At 51.4% G+C, this 21,207-nt stretch overlaps 2 protein-coding genes across 2 annotated transcripts; both read left to right on the forward strand.

Annotated features, from left to right (window-relative positions):
- Positions 1-11,335: 11,335 nt before the first annotated feature.
- On the forward strand, positions 11,336-13,478 carry H1-0 (H1.0 linker histone). The gene has a single exon (XM_081590011.1). It carries the CDS (start codon positions 11,610-11,612, stop codon positions 12,192-12,194), a length of 585 nt encoding a protein of 194 aa, XP_081446137.1. The 5' UTR covers positions 11,336-11,609; the 3' UTR covers positions 12,195-13,478.
- Positions 13,479-14,005: 527 nt separating this feature from the next.
- GCAT (glycine C-acetyltransferase) lies at positions 14,006-20,721 on the forward strand. Its single transcript, XM_081590008.1, has 9 exons — positions 14,006-14,250; positions 15,712-15,842; positions 17,371-17,472; positions 17,944-18,090; positions 18,688-18,842; positions 18,979-19,061; positions 19,237-19,408; positions 19,999-20,120; positions 20,402-20,721. Exons 1-9 carry the CDS (start codon positions 14,055-14,057, stop codon positions 20,551-20,553), a joined length of 1,260 nt encoding a protein of 419 aa, XP_081446134.1. The 5' UTR covers positions 14,006-14,054; the 3' UTR covers positions 20,554-20,721.
- Positions 20,722-21,207: the final 486 nt, after the last annotated feature.

The raw sequence follows: 21,207 nt of genomic DNA on the forward strand, positions 1-21,207 counted from the left end.
CGAGTGTTTCTCCCACCCATGTTGCCTCCTCAGGTCTGTTTAAACACTTATAGTGCCCATGGGGAAAGGCCCTGAACCTTTGCAGAGATGCCACAGAGACCTGGAGTTTTTGCCCACCCCCTCCTGGGAGCAGCATTTTGCTCTCCAGCCCAGCCAGCACCAAAGCATGTTTTGAACACTTGCAGGGAGTGATGCCAGCTATGTGCGGGCTCCAGTTGGGCATGGCTCTCACCAGAGAGCAGCTAGACCCAGTATGCAGGACTCCTCACCATCCTGGGCGTCCCAGCCTTGCTTCCAGGTTCCTTTAGCCACTGGAGCTGGTCAGAGTACCAGTTAGGGTATCTGAGAGTATGGTGCATGGAGTAGAAAAACTGTATTCGCCCATCTGTCTAATCACTTTCCAGCTATAACAGGTTGGTGTTTTTTTGTTGTTGGTTTTGTTTTTTGTTTTGTTTTCCATGTGGCACTTGGGGTCTTAGTTCTCCGACCAGGGATCGAACCCCTGCCATGCAAGCGTAGAGTCTTAACCACTGGACGGGCAGGGGAGTCCAGCTATAAGAGATTGTGAATCCAATATTTAAGAATTCTAACATAAGTGAGAATTCTAATATGAGGACCAAATTCTTGGCTTCCATAATTTCTCTGAATTCTTTGATTCTAGAATCTTTGCCCTTCACTCCCAAAAGCTAGGGCCAAGGAAGGCCAATGGTCCTTCCTCTGGGCAGTCAGGGAGTGGCTGCCTGGAAAACATCAAAGTGTTGACAGGCAGCTGGTTTCGGTCTCTCAGAGGGAAAGGGCCACGACCTGCGTACTCTGCCATCTTTTCCTGGAAACTCTGGTTTTGTTTGTGTTGTGTGTTGTTCGCAAGACGCCCTGGTTCCCCTGCCCCAGCCAGGGAACCCACTTTATTTCCTCATCCAGGCGGGCTCTTACTGGAAGGGCCCCAAGGTCCAGCTCAGCTGACCACTTCAATAGCAGAGCATGTGCCCTGAGGTTAAGGAGAACAACTGCTGCTAACGTTGGGTGTTGCTTGTTTTTGAAAAAATAAAATCAAACAGACCCTCTACATGCCCTGGGCTTCCACAGGGCCTGCACTGGGGTGGCAGAAGCAGGGCCTCAGATTTGGGATGGGCTGCTCCCAGCTTCTCCCAGGAGACCCCCGCCTCTGGGGGCTTCCATGACCTTCCAGGCTGCGGCTGCCCATGCAGCACTTGCCGGAAAAGACACAAGCCCCCAGTGTTAGGGCGGATGGACAGGCAAGTTCAGTGAGGAAGTGGTCCCAGAGCGGCGCGCAGGGGTAGATGAGGGCAAAAGATCACAGGCAGAGGGAGAGCTGAGATTAAGGTCTCAGTTTGGTCTCATCCTGGCTGTGGGATGAGGGGTTGAGGAGAAAGGACTGGCTCAGGGGTCTGAAGGGAAACCAGAGCGCAGTAGCAGCACGTGGCATGAACCCCCTAGACAGGTCTGCAAAGGGTTTCCAGCCTGGAAGTGCTGAGGGCTGGGACCTGAAGGACAGGGGAGAACAGGAGCAGGCTGGGGGGTGCTGGGACCAGAGCCACAGTCAGCCCCACCAGGCTGCACATCCTGCCTGTCACTCAGAAGCTGAGTTGAGAATGGGCTGTGGCGCTGGACTCACTGGACCTTGAACATTTTTCCTCCAACTTGTTCTGTGCATTTTCAAACCTACAGACAAGCTGCAAGAAAAGTTCAATAGGGAGACTTTTCTGGGGTATCCAGTGGTTAAGACTTCGCTTTCCAATGCAGGGGATGTGGGTTCGATCCCTGGTCAGGGAACTAAGATCCCCATATGAAAGCTAAAATCCTTGCTGGGACTTCCCTAGTGGTCCAGTGGTTAAGCCTCTGTGCTTCCAATGCAGAGAGCACGAATTCGATCCCTAGTCAGAGCACTGAGATCCCACATGCCACGGGGCATGGCCAAAAAGTAAACAAACAAACAAACAAAAACTAAGATTCTTGTGAGCCATGCTGCGCAGCCAAAAATAAATACATAAAATTTTACCAAAAAGATAGCCCAACTAAACTCCCATGTATCCTTTGCTGAGACTCACCAACTGTCGAGATTCTGCCTCCCTTGCTTTCTCTCTTGTGTTCTCTGTTATAGATGTCAAATCTATAAACCATATCTTTGTCTAAATGCTCAGTGATCTGGGTTGCAGACATCATAACACTCTCTCAGCCCTTCAGCATCCATCTCTTAAGTAAAAAGACATTCACTCACAAGACCACAGTCCAATGATCATATTTAGGAAATGGAACACAGGTGCAATGCTATCTAGAGCCCACATTCAAACTTCCTCAACTGTTTCAATAATGTCTGTTAGAACTTGTTCTCTTTCAGATCCAAGGTCCATCCAGAAGCACGTATGGCATTTAGTTGGGTCTCTCTTGTCTTCTGTAATCTGGGACTTGTCTCTGACTTCGTAGTTTTTCAGGACTTCAATGTTTTTGGAGGATCCAGGCCAGTCATTTTGTAAATGTTCCTTGGTTTGTGTTTGTCTGGTTCTCTTCTCATGATTAGATTCTTGAACAATTCAAGGTCCTTGAGTCCTAGAAGCAAATTGTTATCCAAACATGTTGATCTAATGTCCTCTCCCAAGAGCAAGGGAAGGGTGTGCCTGACTCACTCCCAGCCCCGTTACCATTTGTTAAAGTCTTAAGGAATTCCTTCATGGTTAACACTATGTTTTCACTTCCAAGGCCCTGGGTTCAATCCTTGGTCAGGGAACTAAGGGGACCTAAGATCCTGCAAGCTGTGGAGCCAAAAAAAAAAATCCTAGTTAACCTGAAAGGTGGAAAATCTGACATTGCTACTGTTTAATGCTGCACATCTTATCTTATATATGAGATCAAATGAGCTATTGGTACTTACTTGTCTATAATTTATCTGTTTATAAACTATCTCCCACTGTGGCATGACCGTTTTTCTCCCAAGGACTTGTAACATTATTCTATATGCTTTGGACATTTAATGTTCATCATATTTATTCTGAAGCAGTTTTTTAATACTATTTTTTGCCTTTTCTTCATATGTTTCTGACATTATGAGGGTTCTTTATTACAAAAGTAACGCATGCTTATTGTTTCAAAAATTAAAACAAAATGGAAGTTTAAAAGTAAAAAATAAAGCCTGCCATGACCTAATTCTACTCCTCAGAGAAAACTGGCAATAATAACATGGATGTACACACACATATCCACAGCCCACTTGTCCAGCCTGGAGAATCACCTACTGGTCACAGCTCAGTATGTCTTTTTTTTTTTTAAGTCTTTATTAAATTTGTTACAATACTGCTTCTATTTTATGTTCATTTTGGCCACAAGGCATTTGGGATCTTAGCCCCCCAACCAGGGATTGAACCCACACTCCTTGCATTGGAAGGTGAAGTCTTAACCACTGGGATGCCAGGGAAGACCTGTGGTTGTTTTTTTTAAACCATCTGTCAACCAACCGCATGAATTTATTGGTAAAGAGGCCCAGCGTCTCCCTCTTGAGGTCTCTTCCAGTATAGCCTGAGATTCCCAGAGCTCACTGGATTCTAAGGCCAGTCCCACTTCCATAGCTCCCAAGGTTGCTGGTCCCAAGGTTCATACCAGGAGCTCAGTTCTTGATCCCTGAAATGGGAATGATGCCAGAAGGTAGGGGTGCGGTTTGGGGAGAGCATAGCTTCCCACCCAAGCCACATGTGGTGTCTGCCTTCCCACAGAGTGACTTCCCTCTTCGGGGGCATAGGTGTCTTCTTTGCCAGATGGCCTTAGTCAGGACTGTTTCAATGGGTCAGATGGCCGCTAATCTCAATAACCCGTATAAGAGAGGGCTTGGTGCCCGGAGCACTTTCCTCCAGGGGATCCCAGGGACAGCCACAAATTTGCCCTTCTACTCCCCAGATTGAGAGGGAAAGTTTGTTTTTTTTTTTTTAATATGCATTTGTTTTTACTTATTCATTTCTTTGGCTGTGTCAGGTCCTAGTAGCGGCATGCAGGATCTTTTCAGTTGCAGCATGCAGGATCTTCTACTTGTGGCACCCGAACTCTTATTGGAGCGGGATCTAGTTCCTCAACCAGGGATCAAACCTGGGGCCCCCTGCATTGGGAGCACAGGGTCTTAGCCACTGGACCACCGGGGAAGTCCAAGGGAGGGGAAGCTTTGAGAGCTGGTCAGAGCATGGAGTCAGACCCCTTTGGACAGGTTCCTTCCCCATCTGTCAGAGCAAGTGACAATAACAGAAAAAGGTCCAAATGCACTGTTGTCGTTGTTCAGTCACTAAGTTGTGTCCGACCCTTTGTGACCCCATGGACTGTAGCATGCCCAGGCTTCCCTGTCCTTCACTATCTCCCAGAGTTTCCTCAAACTCATGTCCATTGAGTGAGTGATGCCATCCAACCATCTCACCCTCTGTCACATTACTATCTATCAACAGAGCAGATAGCCCTCAGCACAATGCTGGGCACACAGTAATAGCTCTATAAATGTGAACTATTACTATATACCTGGATGAAGTGCCCTATTTTATAAAAATTAGATCCCCACACATATTTTTCTCAGTCTGCTTTCCTGAATTGGTGTACTACAGACACCTCCCAAGTCTGCACGTACAGCGTCTTCTCCTGTGGAAGAGTCACATGGGTTCCCAAAGGATGGTGCCCATACAGGAGATTAAACTGTTTCTAAGAATCAAAACCCTCAGTCTTTGCCTTGGTGATGTCTTTGTTGCTTTAAATCTTAGGAAATTAGTTAAAGTTTAGTTCAGCTAGATCAGTTAAAGTTTAACAGTGAAGCTATCACCTGCATTTTCATTCCTTTGTCCTGGGAGTGTGTGTTTATCTTTCTGTCCATCATTTGGCTCTCAATTCACATGGGATTTCGGTTATTTTCCTAATTTGGGAGAAGTGGGTGAGAGGTCAGCTTTCAAGGCATGAGGCTGTGAAGGATGAGAAGGGACTAAGAGAGCCACCAGCAAGGGCGGGAATGGGGATGCCCTTGAGGAAGGGTCCTGGTATCAGACTTCCAGCCATCAGCATCTCTGGTTCCACCACCATCCTTGCTTCTGCTCCAGAACTTGGTACTCTTTCTGGTTGCTCCCTCACCTCCAACAGGGAACCCTTTAGGGAGTTCTGTGGACTTGTCCTCCTTAATATTTCTCACATTTGCTAGAAAGTCAACAGCAACGTTATCTGAGAAGTAAGAGACTGGAAACAACCTAAATATCCAACCCAAACAGTAGCATACTAATTTCCTAAGGCTGCTGAAACAAATTGTCTCAAATTTGGTGGCTTGAAACAACAAAAATTTATTACCTTACAGTTTTAGAGGTCAGAAGTCCAAATAGGGTCTCACTGAGCTAAAAGCAAGCTGTCAGCAGGTGTGTGTTCTTTCTGGAGGCTGTAGGGGAAGACCTAGATTCTGCCTTTTCCACCTTCAAGAGGCAGCCCGCATTCCTTGGCTTGTGGGCTCTTTCCATCTTAAAAGCCCACAGTGGTCAGTTCTTTCATGATGCCATCTCTCTGGTTCTTACTCTTCAGCCTCCCTCTTCCTCCACTTAAGGACCTTTGTGATTATACTGGAATCCCCCTGGATAATCCAGGGTAATTTTCCACCTCAAGGTTGGCAAACTTTACTCCATCTGCAAACTTGCCATGTGACAGAACACATGCACAGGTTCCAGGGAAGAGGATGTGGACAGGTCTGGGAGCCATTTATCACAAGTAGCAGGAAGCGAAACTGCAGCTTCTTCCTACAGTGGAACATACCACTTTCTGGGATGGATTCACTGTGAAGCTGCCTCAATGAAAGTTCTCTGCCTTGCCCAAGCCCCTTGTACAGCTGTGAGAGGGATCCTAGCAATGTGGGTCAAACAGTGCATCAGAAAAAATGTATTTCTGGATTTTATGATCTTTGTGATATTTACCAGGTTTTTTAAAAAAAATCTAGGATTTGTTGGGAGTTCTTTTCTCACTCTAATTATAAATTCACTTGTTACCTAATATTCTATTACAATTTTGAATTTTTTTAAAAGGACTCTAAAAATTGTATAAATGGCAGGTCCTACACAACCAGTATGTGCTCTGACCGCTGAGCTACATCTGCTTGCACCCATGGGACGACTCTCAAATATACACTGAGTAAAAGAAACAAGTCACAGAAAAAAATACTCATGATATGATTCCATTTGTCTATGGTCCAAAAACAGGCAAAACTAAGTTGTACAGTAGTGTATGGGGTTAAGTACACATGTGAGGAAACCATAAAGAGAGAAGCATAAGAGAATTACTTACAGAATTCCAGGATAAAAGTCATGGAGACATGATCAAGGAGAGCAATAAACAGGGTTTCCAATGGACTGATGATGTTTCTTATGTTAACTTGAGCAAAAGAAACAGTTGTCTCCATATTGGTTTTAGAACTGAATATACGTTGCATACTCTCTTGCATGGGTGATGTATGTCATGATTTAAATTTTTTATTTTAAAATAACTGGGCTAATTATTTTAAGAAACAAAATTTTAAGCTTAAAATTCTGCAACAGCTTCTGACTGCACTCAGAGCAAAATCTACACCCGTTGCCGTGGCTTAAAGCCCCACGTGCTCCAGCCGGCTCTTGAACCTGAGGACATCTCCCATCACACTCCCCATCCTGCCCCCATCTAACCACACAGCCTCCCCTGGTGCTTGATCTACAAAAGCCCACCTATGACCTCCTTCCCAGGTCCTGGTTCTCAGCCTTATCTGCGCTTGACACAATCACAGTTTGCAATGATATGAGTGCTGCCTCCCCAGTGGCCTCTGAGCCCAGTATGACCAAACCAGGTCTGTTTTGTTCCCACTTGGCCAAAGTAGAAGATCTTTAAATGGGAGAAAAGGAAGGTAGAAGATCTCTTTCCCTGAACTCCAGACTCAGGTTCTTCTATTTACCTGCCTTCTCAGCATTTCTACTCACATCTGGGAGGCATTTCAAACCTAACCCAGCCAGAACTCTGAAACCCTCAGTCTTGCCTGCCTCACTTAATGACAACTCCATCTTTGTTTGTTCAAGCCAAAATCCGCAGTGCCCTCCTGGGACCTGACCACTTTCCGTCCCCTCCATTGCTGCCCTATGGGCCAAATTGCCATGATCTCTCACCTAGATTACTGCAACAGCCTCCCTACCCTGCTTCTGTCCTTGCCCTCTGCAGCCTCTCCACACAGCTGCCACAGGTGACTGATTGGCTACTGCCTGGGTCCCATCATGTCCCTCCTCTGCTCAAAACTCTCCAGTGGTTCCCATCTCCCTCGGAGTAAAAGCCAAAGTCCCTACAATGGTGTCCCAAACTATACGACCTGTGCCTCCTTTGTTTCCCAGACCTTCTTTTTAAAAAACCTCATCTCTCCTTACTGTCCTCCTTAATTCAGCCACCCTGTACACTCCTGCCACAGGGCCTTTGCACTGGCTATTCCCTCTGCTTGAAAGATTCTTCCTCCAAGAATAAAAATGTCTCCCTTTCTCACCTCCTTTGAATCTCCTCACATGTCCGCTTCTTAATGAGTCCTTCTCTGACCACCCTATTTAAAATTGCAAACATTCTTCTCTCAGCACTATTAGCTCCCCCTTACCCTGGTCTATTTTTTTTTTTTATTACTGCACTGGGTCTTTGTTGTGGCACATGGTCTTCTCACATAGTGCAAGGGCTTCTCTTGTTGTGGAGCACCTGCTCTAGTGGCCCCGGGATCAATAGTTTCTGCACCTGGGCTTTGCTGCCCCACAGCATGTGGGACCTTAGTACCCCAACCAGGGAGAGATTGAACTTGTTTCACCCAGATTGGAAGGTGAATTGTTAACCACTGGACCACCTGGGGAGTCCCTCCGCTCTAATTTTTGTCTTTGCAATCATGGCTTTCCGACATACCATACAATGGACTTCTTTGCTTACCTAGCTTCTCCACTAGGAAGCGGTTCCACAAGAGCAGAGATCTCTTGTTCACAGTCCTGTCCCAGAGCCTGGCACATATCAAATGAATACCTTAGTTTTCCAAAGACCAGAATGAGTTCACATCTGGAGTGGGAAAGTCATCGGCTTGAGAGTCTGTCACCCGTCACACTCCTGGTTGACCCAACTTGGACAAATGATTTAGCCATCACAGACCTCCTCTCTGAAAAATGGAGATGTTATGTACAACTTGAATGTACTCAGTAAATTTACGGGCTCATTCACCCAGGCATATTAGTAAAAATAAGACCCCCCACATTCTAGCTCGATTTACCCTTTTCCATACAGGATTTCATTTCACCTTCACACCAACCCCAGAGGTAGGTAGAGCCCCTTTTTGATAAGTGAAAACACCAAGGGCCTTTTTTGACAACTGAAAAACTGCAGGGAGGTCTGGGCCCCTCCCTAAATGAATGGACAGGGGAGGTATGATCCCCTCCCCATGCTTGGGGAGGCCCCGCAGTAACGAGGCTCGGGAGGTCCCGGGGGCGGTTACAGTGCGAGGGTGCCACCAGGGGACTACATTTCCCAGGAGGAATTGCCCGCAGCTCTGCGGCTCCGGAGTTTTTAAAGGGCTCGCGTTAAATGAGGCGGAGGGAGTTCCGCCTTCTGCCGGCCAGTAAAAGACTCGAAGCTTGGTGGAGACCCGAGAGTACCCTGCCAGGGCAGTCTGGCGGGGCCGGGTCGCGGTCTAGAAAACCCCCAGACTCTGCAGTGTCTGCGAGGCGAGGTGAGCCCAAGCCAATCTGGAGGCAGCCTGTTCTCTTCGTGCCCACCTCGGTCTCGGACTCTATGCCCAACTCCGGGGAAACCCCTGCCACCCCCTCCCCCCTTCCTATCCAGTTCTCCCTTACAGGGGGAGGGGCAGAGAATCTTGGCGCCTGCAGGGAGAAAGGCTATTCGCCGGCGGTAAAGCCCCCGAGACCCCGAGGTGACACCTCCCTCCATTTCTGGCTTCAGGACCGGGAGAAAATTTACCGGTTGCTGGGATGGGCGGGGATTCGAGATATGAGAACTACAAAATGAAGTGAAGGCCTGGGGGCGTGGGGAGCTGAGCCTCACAGTGCGCCTCCACGTCCATCCTTCCTAGTCCCGTGACCTTCACCGTAAAATGGGAGTGATGGGGGGAGTGATCGCTTTACCTGCCTCCCCAGGCAGGAGGCGCGAAGGATCAAGAAACGGGTGGAGAGCGCTGTGCAAATAAAATTATTTCATCATGGTGCCATTGAATTCATTCAGGCCTTATTTTTAGACACGCGGGAACCTGGGATGGGGGGATGACATGTCTCTAGGATCGCTGGGTAAAACAACATCTCGGACCTGTGGCTGTCACGTGGATGCCTATTTTCCCATCCAGATCTTAGTGGGAACCGGAAGAACTGTCTTTGACAATAACCAAAGCAAACCCATCAGAATGTTGTGTTTTAAAGCCAGGAGACTTCGGGGTAATTGACAGTATCCAAATAAGAAGGTTGAGCTTTTGAACTAACCTGGCCCTTCCTAGTTTCTCTTCCTCATCTGTGCCACCAAGATAAGCCCCGGAGAAGGTATCCCATACTGATACCGAGTCTCGGGACTCCCCCTCCCCGTTCCCAATCATTTGGATTAATCCAACCCTTGGTGTGTGTGTGTGAGGAGGGGAACCATTAATTTCCCTGTTCTCAGAGACGCCCAAGTCCAGTAGGAGCCTCCCCCCACCCCAATTGCGACCAGTTTCCCCCCTCTTCCCCCATCTAAACTCTCCAACTCTTCCCCGTCTACAACCGGTGTCTGCAAACAGCTCCCGGACCTTACTACCCAGACCTTACTTCATCATTTTGACTAGCTATAAACCTCCACCACCAGGGTATTGTTTAAGCTAAGAGTGACGGCTTCTTCGCTTGGAGAATAAAAGCGGGTTGTTGCAGGAGGGGGCTCAGAGAGGGAGTATTACAGAATCTCAACCTAGGACCCCTGCCAAGAGGGACCCTGGAGGACCCTGCATGTGAGTACAGGACGTCTGTGGCAGACGAGGGGTCCCAGAAACACTGGGACTCTGACCCCTACAGCCCCTCTGAGCTCCCAAGGCTCCCCACAGACGGTGGTGCCCTTGTTTTCCTTACCTGTACCTGCCAAGCAGCAAGGGAAAAGATGCACACATTTTAACAAAGACATCGCATCTTCTCAGCAAAATGGAGGTGGTCCCGGCCGGGGGTCCCTGAACAACTCACACTTTCTAAAGATCACTCAGGACTCAAGCAATATGACCCTCTCCTCGACCTCCCCGCCAGAGCCCCGTTTTCCCAAACTCCCAAAGCTCTCAGGGCTTCTCCTCATCCTAGGGGTCTCCAAGACAGTCTTTAATTAGAGCCTTCCAAGCAGCGCCTTCATTGTGGACCTCCCCGCTCATTGTCTTCAAGGAGCCCTGGGAGGGGGACTAGACCCCCAGGCTGGGTCCTAGGAGTTGGGGCAGCAAGCTCTGTCTCTGACACCCCAAAACTCCTAGGCTGAGGAAGGACTATAAATGAACTCCCAGTTAGATACATGGAGGATGGGGGGGGGCGGCGTGGGGTTGTCTTTGAGGAGAGGAGGAGACCCGGGAGACCCCTCTTCATTCCCTCAGGGACCCAGGCAGCATTCGGGGGTTCGACCTAAGGAGAGAACCTCGATGCAGATGTCGGGGGCGCGCTGGGGGAGCGAACACAAGAGGAGGGGGAAGGGACAAAGTTTGAAAGTGCCCTTCCAACTCTTCCAGGGAAAGTTTACTGAGGGGTCCCAAGGACTGAGAGATGGTAGAGGTGCGGGGGGCCCAGTGGCAGGATGACCCCCGAGAGGTGACCGGACCCCGGGGGAGCGACCCCTCCCCCCTGTCCCAGCTCGGCCCGGCTGGGAGTCGCCCGTCTCGGGGCCGCGTGTGTTAGTTGGGGCCGCTTTCGGGCCGCTCTGCTGGGCTGGGGGGTCCCGCCGCGGGCCGGGAGTGGGGTCTCCGGTAGCCCCAGGGGGGAGCTTTCCTACGGGGGTTTTCAAGCAGCGGGACTCCCAGGCCCCGCAGAGCCAGCCCCCCGCAAAGGGGAAATGTGCCGGCGCGCCAGCGGTCCGCAGCGCTGTTTGGGGCGCGTGGCGGGCGCGGGGGGCGGCGGCCGAGGCAGCTGGACGCTTGGCGGAGGAGCTCAGAGACCCAGGCAGCGGCCCGGAGCGGCGGCGGGGAGCAGGAAGGCCCGGGCCGGGGGGAAAGGTCGGATTTGCTCGGCGGAAGAAACACAGATGGCGGCGGCGCGGCGCCATTCCGGGCCGGGAGCAGGCAGCCAGCAGCCCTGTCCTCACCGCGGTCCGCCCGCCGCCGCTAAATACCCGGATGCGCCGCCCGAGCGCCAGACGCGGAGCTGGGAAAAGGGAGGCAGAAGAGAAGGAGGCGGAGGCAGAGCCGGGCGCCGAAACCGACCGACAGACCGGCGGGGCTGGGCCACGCAGACACGGCCCAGTGAACCCTCCCCGCGACCCGAGCCTGGTCCCCGAGAGCCGGCCTCTGGACTGGCCTGGGAGCCAGAGGCTCCAGAGCAGATCCCGAATCAGGCTTTTCTCGGCTTCCGACGAGGGCTGGCCCTTTGGAAGGTGCCTTCTTCAACAGCAGGACCAGGCAGGCCACCATGACCGAGAACTCCACGTCCACCCCTGCTGCCAAGCCCAAGCGGGCCAAGGCCTCCAAGAAGTCCACAGACCACCCCAAATATTCAGACATGATCGTGGCTGCCATCCAGGCAGAGAAGAACCGCGCTGGTTCCTCGCGCCAGTCCATCCAGAAGTACATCAAGAGCCACTACAAGGTGGGTGAGAACGCGGACTCCCAGATCAAGTTGTCCATCAAGCGCTTGGTCACCACTGGAGTCCTCAAGCAGACCAAAGGGGTGGGTGCCTCGGGATCTTTCCGCCTGGCCAAGAGCGACGAGCCCAAAAGGTCCGTGGCCTTCAAGAAGACGAAGAAGGAAGTCAAGAAGGTGGCCACACCAAAGAAGGCAGCCAAGCCCAAGAAGGCTGCCTCCAAAGCCCCAAGCAAGAAGCCCAAAGCCACCCCAGTCAAGAAGGCCAAGAAGAAGCCGGCTGCCACGCCCAAGAAAACCAAAAAACCGAAGACTGTCAAAGCCAAGCCAGTCAAGGCATCCAAGCCTAAGAAGGCCAAACCAGTGAAGCCCAAAGCCAAGTCCAGTGCCAAGAGGACCGGCAAGAAGAAGTGACAATGAGGCTTTTCTTGTGGACACTCCTGCCTGTCTATTTTCTGTAAATACTTTCTCCTTCTCTTTTGGTCTCATCTGCCATCCTTTGCCCCTTTCCCTTCTGACTTTGTAAAGAGAATTTGTATTCCTCAGAAATTAGGGAATAATTCATTTTTCCTTAACCAACCATGCAAGGACAGCAACAACAAATATCTCTGTAATGATGAGAACGTACTTATATTTTGTTTTATTTGTTACTAATCTGCTTGTGGGTTTGGGAATTTGGGTGGGTTTGTGTGTTTTCTTTAGTTGGGTGGTTGGTTCACTCTGAAGGTAAAAGTTGGTGGGGCTGGGGGGAGGAATGGGTAAGGTAGTTTGTTGGGGCTAGGTGACAGGGAGCCCAGGAACTGTAAGGTTTGTAGGAGCTCCTCTGAGACCATCAAGCTTTAACTTGAGCACTCGTTGTGAGTTTCAGAACCTTGGTGGGGAGGAGAGCGGGATGGCAGCAGCTGGACAGCAAAGGAGGTAGATGGAGGGGGGGGAGACCCTCTCTTGGCTGACTGCCACCTTCCCGTGGTGAGAGTGGGAAGTCCAAACCCAGTTTCCTTCTCACTTCTGTTGGTCTGTCCCTGTGGCCTCTCTATTGTCCTAGGGAACATGAGGGAAGGTTAAAGTGACAGCTGGTCCTAGAAACTGTAGTTTCTTTCAGTCAGCTAGAAACTAGCCACTGTGGAGGTTTCTGTGGATTCAGAAAGTCTCCTGTTAAATGGGAGTAGAAACTTTAGGGAAAGGGTGAGGAGTCAGTCAGCCAAGTGCCTCAGTGTGCCCCTGTTGAAACTTGGGTTTTTCCACTCAATTGTATTGTTTCCTAGGAGGACCTCTTTCCTTTTCCCGCTGATTTTTGGTTTCTCTTGTACAAGAGGTGGCTTTGCAGTCTAGTGGGGCTTCAGCCCTACCACCCACCACTTAAAAACCTCCCGACCTTTTTACTTTTTTTATATGTAGTGGGAGACGGGGGAGGGGGAGGGGGGAGGGGGGAAGGGGGAGGGCGGGGAGTGGACAGTAAGACATACTGCAGTCGACTTTGAATTGCTAAGTAGTTTTACAGAGCTAGGTCTGGTGTGTGTGTGTGTGTGTATGTATGTATATATACATATCTAGGGCTAGTACTTAACGTTTCACACCCGGGAGCTGGGAGAAAAAACCCTGTACAGTCTTTCCTTTTTTTTTAAATAGGTGCGCTTGCGCTCTTCCCACCCCCTTCGCCCCTTTTTATTTTTGAATAAATGTTACTTGTGCCTGGAAGAAGTTGCTGTCTTTGTAATTTTCAAACTTTAAAATAAAATTAAAAAAAAAAGGAAACAATCTGAGCGGTGTGTTTTTCCATACTTCTAAAACTGAAGGAGAATGCGGAGCAATATGGTGGGCGAAACCTGGGAGCGTTTGCACCCAAGAAATGGGGAGAGTTCCAAGAGCTCGACAGAAACCAGGAAACCTTAGGGCCGGAGCGTATGGAACGTGCCCCTGCCTGCTTCTAGGCGCCCACCTCCCGCGTCCAGAAGGCGTCCCTACCTTCCAGGAGATTGATGTGTAGGCAGGGCGTGAGAATGTGGTGGGGGTCTGGTGGGTGCCTTCCAACCCCCGTCGCCTCCTCTCCCCCAACAGGGACAGCTCCAGTCTCAACTTAAAAGTCACTCCACTTTCGTCCTCTGCTGATCCGCCAGGTCCCGCCCTCCTATCCCTGTGTCCGCCTCCCCTGCCCTAGAGCAGAGCCCTTCTCGCTCTGATTGGCTGCTGGGGCCCAGCCCCCGCACGTATCACGCCGCGGCCTCAGGACACAGGGACCTGAGCGGGCAGTCTAGCTCGAACGAGGTGGGCAAAATGTGGTCTGGCCGCGTCCTACATGGTGCGCTCTCCCGGGTCCCCCGCGGCTGCCGGGCGCAGTCGGCGCTGGCTCAGCTGCGTGGCATCCTGGAAGAGGAGCTGGAAAGCATCCGCGGAGCTGGCACCTGGAAGAGCGAGCGTGTCATCACGTCCAGTCAGGGGCCGCACGTCCACGTGGACGGCGCCCCGGGAGGTAACTCTTCCCTTCTGGGAATCGCCAGACCTGGCCCGGGTGTTCGAGGGGCCGTCCTGAGGGTTTCGCTGAAATGGAGATCCTGGATGCAGTGGGCGGGCCGGACACAGGCACACGTAGCCGCTGCTGGACCCTTTCCCATCTGCAAGGCCGACTTGCCTTTTCCCACAGTTAACTGAAACCTAATTAGACCCGTTCCCCTGGAGGAAGATAATTTTCCCTTTGAGCACCTTTTTGATTTAGAGGCCAGGGCTCGATCCGAGATCCAGCCTGTGAGAACGTAAGGAAGAAACAGAGACAGCCAGTTGGCTCCCACCATATGGATTCAAGAAAGGGTGATGGGAAGGCAGCAGCAAGAAATCCCGCGTTTCTAGAGCTGCTACTTTGTTCAGATTTCTGCTAACTGCTGCGCCTGCACTCCTGCAAATCTCAAAACATGGGCATGACTGGTCCCATTTACAAATGAAGAAGCTGATGCTCATAGATTTGTAGTGTCTGCCTAAAAACCCCCAGCTAGCTGCAGGAAGAGCTGGGCTTTTAGTATAGGTCTTCTGGTATATTGGAGCTGGAAGGTCACCTAACTGTCCATAGAGACCAACTTTCTGGCCAAAATCACTGTAAGCAAGAGGCTTGAGGGCTGCTCCACAAGTCATACTGTGAACTGGCCCACCAGGCCTCCCTGGTTTCTATCTCATCTGTGGTCACTGCTCATCTTGTCTGTACCAGGCCCCAGGTGGGTGCTGGTTACCAATAGGCCTCCAAACCTGCCTTCTGCCCATGAAATAGGCCTGGAATACTTGGTGCTGTTGTGCTTATTTGTAAAACAGAGGTGTCTATCCTCCTCCAGGGAACCTTGGAGCAGATCAAACAGTGGGAAATTAGGAGACCCAGGTTCCCATCCTGTTTTGCCTCTCCCAAACTAAGTAAACCTTGCCCTCTTGGAGCCTTAGTTTCCTCCCTGGGTCAGCTGTGTCCACTTTGGGCTTTAAAATGCAAGGGTCAAGGTCTCAGGCCACCCTGCTGGACATACAGTTCTGTACCAGGCAGCAAAGTCAACTGTGTGGAGTTTGGAGACCATCGCAGGGCTCTGTGATGCCTTCTTCTTTTACCTAGGAAAGAGCCAAGGGCCAGATGAGGGGTTACTGGTTGTCTTCAGAGATAGGAGAAGCCAGAGAGGAAGGGCTGTGGGTGAATGTGATCCAAACCTTCTCATTCTCCAAAGTGCTGCTCTGGGAGTCCATTTCTGCCCCTCCCTCTCCTGTAGCTGTTGAATTCGGTGTCTCCTAGGGGCTCCCCGCTCCCCAACCTGGCCTCTGCCCCAGAACAGATAGTACTGTGTGGTTGTTGCCTCTTCAAGGGTGACTCCAGGTTCATTTCCTCTCTTGAGTCCCCAGGGCCTGGCACCTTTACAGGCCCTGATTATCTTGAGCTCCTGTGTTCATCCCCTGTCCTCCATCTCAGGAATCATCAACTTCTGTGCCAACAACTACCTGGGCCTGAGCAGCCACCCTGAGGTCATCCAGGCAGGTCTGCAGACCCTAAAGGAGTTTGGAGCTGGCGTTGCCTCTTCCCGCTTCATCTGTGGCACCCAGGTACACCGAGGGTGTGGCCCGGGCTGGGGCGAGGGAGGATGGGGTGGTCCCCAGTGTTGGGCACTGACCTCAGATGTCTGCTTCTGCAGTCAGCAGGGCTGGTTTAGGCAACTCAGCTCATCCCAGAGCTCTGGGCCCATGCTTAGCCCCAGTGCTGTTCGCTGGAAAAACTGAGTTCAAACTTCTGTTTTGCTGTGAAGCCTTGAGCAAGAAATGTAACCTCTCAGAGCATCCATTTCCCTACCCACAGAACAGAGCTTCTTACCTGTTCCTCTTCAAGAAAGGAAGAATAGAAGGCAGGGATTGAGATAGAGGTTTCTGGAGCTATTCTGCCTGAGTTTGGTTTCTAGTACTACCATTTATTGGTTCTGTTATCATGGGCAAGTGTCTTAACTTGTCTGAGCATCAATGCCTTCATTGGTAAAGTGGGAATAATAACGCTTAATATGATTACCCCAAATTAAAAAAAAAAAGATTACCCCAAATTAAACAGTTAATGGTGGGTTGGCAAAAAAGTTAGTTCAAGTTTTTCCATAACATCTTACAGAAAACCCTGAACGAACTTTCTGGCCAACCCAATACATGTAAAAATGCTTAGAACAAGGCCTGGCACACAGCAGTGCTCAATAAATGTTGCTTATTAATTTTATTTTATAAATGTTAACAAAATGAACTCTTTATACATGAAACTTATAGTGCTTACTATGTATCATGTGCTATTTTAAGAACATTGCAAATTACTCCTTAACGCAGATAATAATCACAAGTTCTAAGTGCTATTCTTGCCCCTGTTCTAGAGATGAGGACACTGAGGCCCCGACAAGTTCATTGACTTGCCCAGAGCACACAGCCTGTTGTGGTGGAACTTGAACCCTTATGGCCTTGCTCAAGAGTCAGTGCTTCTGAGTCCTTGTGATTATTATTACTTGTCCTCTCAGAAAGGTGAAGGTGAAATGAATGGAACTTTTGACTTCCAACCAGAGCAGATTAGACTGGACAGCTTCCAAATCTAACAATTGGAGGCCCAAATGAACCTAGAGTTACTTATGTAATCCTCCTTTTTGCCAACAACAGAAAAAGGGACTTAGGGACTTCTGTCATGATCCAGTGGTTAAGACTCTGTGCTTCCATTGGAGGGGGCACAGATTTGATCTTTGATCCCCATTCAGGGAACTAAGATCCTGCATGCTATGTGGTGTGGCCAAAAAATAAATAAATAAAAGGAAAATAAAGAAAAAACAAAATAGAAAAAAAAAAGGGTACTCAGTTTGATAGAGAAAATATTTTCCTTTGCCATTAGCATCCATAATTCTACCATCAGACCCCCATTGTCAAATGAAAACCCAACCAGGAAGAGGGGCACCTAGTGGGCCCCTAATGCTTCAGATTCCTGTGTTAGCTCTGGGTGAACCCTTGTGGTGCAAAAAGAAGGGGGAGGATCTGTTTGTGGCCCTCTAAGCCTCTGTCCCCAGGACTTGTCCCATGTGGCCCCAAAGGCATTAATATGTGTTTCACTCCCTTACTTCAGAGCATCCACAAGGATCTAGAAGAAAAGATAGCCCGCTTCCACCAACGGGAGGATGCCATCCTCTATCCCAGCTGTTTTGATGCCAACACCGGCCTCTTTGAGGTGTGTGATGCCACGGGTGGGAGTTGGTGAGTCCTGCCAGGCTGTGCAGGGCTTGGGAGTGTGCAGTCTGGAGAACTTGACAGGATGCCAAGGCCATGTCTACAGGCTCCAGTGCCCATTCCTTTGGAGGTCAAGGTTGGGCCAGCATGTCTTCAGGAGGAATCCTGGGGCTTACAAGGAGGCCAGCTTCCAGGGCATTTGGGAGGTGACCTACATCAGCTGGAAGGCTGAGGGTATTAGGGGCCAGGCATTCACCAAACATGTTCTCACCTGCTTTTGCTAGAGCAGGGCTCCTGATTCAGCCCAGTCCTGGAACCCCTGGGGATCAAGATAGAGGCAGAGGGCTCCTTGCCTCCCTGCCCAGAAGAATGCCCTGGTTGGCAGTGAAATATTGATTCAGAGGGAGTCATGAGGGAGGGAGAACCCCTTGGTGGTTGGGTGATGGCTCTACTTCTGACTGCCTTCCACCAGGCCCTGCTGACCCTGGAGGACGCAGTCCTGTCGGACGAGCTGAACCATGCCTCTATCATTGACGGCATCCGTCTGTGCAAGGCCCACAAATACCGCTACCGCCACCTGGATATGGCTGATCTGGAGGCCAAGCTGCAGGAGGCCCAGGTGCGGCAGGGCCTCACACCTCCAGGGCCAACGGCTGGTCTAATCTTCAGCCTCCCCCGCAAACCGCCCCCTACCCCAGTGAAGGAAAAGAGGCTTGCAGAAGCCGTCTCCTCATTCACAGGCAAATAGCCTGAAAGTTTGAAACAGCCAAGACCTGAACCCAGATCCTCAGACCCAACACAACTTAGCAACTAAACAACAACAATCTCAGACCCAAAACTTTATCCCATGGCACAATGCTGTTTTGAGTTCGAGGAAGCACCTTATGTGTGGCAGGCCCCTGCCCAGCATCAGAGTGGGATAAGCTTATGGACAGAACTGACCCCACCCCACTCTGCCCTCTGGAGAGGAGACTGGGAGCATTCTCACTGCCCAGTGCTAAGCATGTCTCCAGACTGCCCTGGAAGAGATGGGGAAGGCCCAGAGAGGCCCAGAGGAGGGAGAGGATGTGCTAACCTCAGCACGAGGGTACATGTGTGCTCACCTTTGTGCTGGGCACTGGGCAGAGTGAGCCTTTAGAGCGCCAGGCAGCACAGAAAGGGAGTGACTTGGTCCAACTCGTGATACCAGCCACTGCCTTTCGTATCTTCCCTGCAGAAGCATCGGCTGCGCCTGGTGGCCACTGATGGGGCCTTTTCCATGGATGGTGACATCGCACCCCTGCAGGAGATCTGCCGCCTTGCCTCTCAATACGGTGCCTTGGTCTTTGTGGACGAAAGCCACGCCACTGGCTTCCTGGGGGCTACAGGACGGTGGGAGCACATGGGCCCTGAGGCCTTGGGTTGGACTCATCAGGGTGGGTGGGAAATCACAAGGCCAGTCCCCACGCCCAACCCATGAGCCTGGGTGCTCAGGTGGCCATGGTGGTAGTGGCAGCTTCCCTTGCAGGGGCACAGATGAGCTGCTGGGCGTGATGGACCAAGTCACCATCATCAACTCCACACTGGGGAAGGCCCTGGGCGGAGCATCAGGTGCCTGCAGGCTTGGGCCCCTGGGTTCCCTTTATCTGCTCACATGGCCATGGAGGGGTCTTGGGGGAGGTGGGAAGGGGTGACCTGGGGCTGCAGGGAAGAAGACAGCATGGACCGTCCTCTCAGGAGGGCCATGGGGTAAGCTCTGGCTCCTTGTTCTCACCCTTGTTCTCAGGGGGCTACACGACTGGGCCTGGGGCCCTGGTGTCCCTGCTACGGCAGCGTGCCCGGCCCTACATCTTCTCCAACAGCCTGCCACCTGCTGCTGTTGGCTGTGCCTCCAAGGCCCTGGACCTGCTCATGGAGAGCAACGCCATCGTCCAGTCTATGGCGGCCAAGACCCTGCGGTGCGGTCCTGGGCAGGGTGGGGGCAGCTGGGGCGAGGGAGCTGGTGAGGGCCTGCCCTGTGTGTCTGCACAGGCCCCAAACTCCCTGCCTTTGCATCCTGCCTCTGCCCACCTCTGTGTCCCCAGTGGGTTGCACTGGGACTTGGCTCTCTTAACCAGGGGCTACCTGCTTGCCCCCTCCCTCTTCTGTCTGTCTGTCTTTTCCTTCCATTTCTTGGTGCATTTCATGTATTTTTATTTTTTGGCCCTACTGCCTGTGGGATCTTAGTTCCCCAACCAAGGATCGAACCCACGCCCCCTGCATTGGAACTATGGAGTATTAATCACTGGACTCCCAGGGAAGTCTCCCTGGTGCATTTCTTTGCAAATGATCCTGCATTCCCTCTTCTTGTACAGTCCTGTCTTTCCGCCTCCCTAATTGGTCTTCCTGTTCCTCTGCCTCTTTCCCCATCTGCCTCTCTGGGTCTGTCTTTGTTGGTCCCTCCTGCAGACTTGGCCACAAGCCTTGGGTCATGTCCGTGCCCATCAGGAGTGGGTGTGATTGCTCCACAGTCCCCCAACTCCCAGTGACACCCAGCTAATGCCCACAGATTCCGCAGTCAGATGGAGGCTGCTGGCTTCACCATCTCAGGAGCCAATCACCCCATCTGCCCTGTGATGCTGGGTGACACTCGGCTGGCCTTAAACATGGCAGATGACATGCTTAAGAGAGGTAAGGAGGTGGGGCTTGAGATGTGGCTGTGGGTCCTAAAAGAAAAGGAGGGAACTCTTAGACTGTGAATATCCCCTATTCCCCCAACCCTACTAACCCTTCTTAGATCAGATGTCTGTCCAAGCTTGAAAACACTAGGCCGTGAGGCAGTCCCAGGTTTGAGAGACCTTTGGCAGCTCCCTTTTCCTCTGTAGCCCCCAGAAAAGTAGGAGCTATCTGTCATGCCCCCAGAACCTGCCTGGCTCTGGAGAGCCCCAGCTTGACCCTCTCTACCCTCGCAGGCATCTTTGTCATCGGATTCAATTACCCTGTGGTCCCCAAGGGCAAGGCCCGGATCCGAGTCCAGATCTCAGCAGTGCACAGCGAGGAGGACATTGACCGCTGCGTGGAGGCCTTCGTGGAGGTGGGGCGACTGCACGGGGCACTGCCTTGAGTTCTGGGTAGTGACAAGCAGAGCCGAGGTCCCCCTCCCAACAGAGTGAAAAGGGGAGTCTTTGACCAGCCCAGGCCAGAGGCTCTGAGCTCTGTCAGTCCTGGCACCAGGCTGGGATGAGGCCTGTGCTTGTGGGTGTGAGGTTAAAGCAACAGTGTGGAAATCGGCTGTGACGTGTTAGTCTGCTTTATTCTCTCGGAGCAGCCCCAGTCCTGCAGCTGGTTGAAGGATCGGGCAGGAGCTGGGGCTTTGAGGGCTGTGATAGCTCTCAGAGTTGACCACCTCTCCCAAATTAAGATGGGACCCAGGCAGGTGGGATGACAGAGGCCGGGGCCACCATTTGGCTCAGTTGGATGCTTTCCTGACGTAGAGAGAAGCTGAGCACCAGCCCTACAGGCCCCTTCCCATGCCACTCGCCACCCTACTCCGCAGCCTCCAGAGTCTAGCCCTGGTGAACCCCTTGTCCTCTGCTCCCCACCCCAAGGATGGCCTACAGCTGCCCAGATAAGAGGCTGGACACCCAAGCCCATGTTTGGGAGAAGCAGAAGATTGCACCCCAGAGGAAAGAATGTCTGTCACTATTGGAGAGGCCGCGAGAGTCTGGAACCCCATATTCTAGCCCCACTTTGTCCCTGCCTTTGTGGCCTTAGGCAG

This window comes from Giraffa tippelskirchi, chromosome 4, assembly GCF_054371585.1.
Source record: "Giraffa tippelskirchi isolate mGirTip1 chromosome 4, T2T-mGirTip1v1.2.pri, whole genome shotgun sequence".
Taxonomy (NCBI): Eukaryota; Metazoa; Chordata; class Mammalia; order Artiodactyla; family Giraffidae; genus Giraffa; species Giraffa tippelskirchi.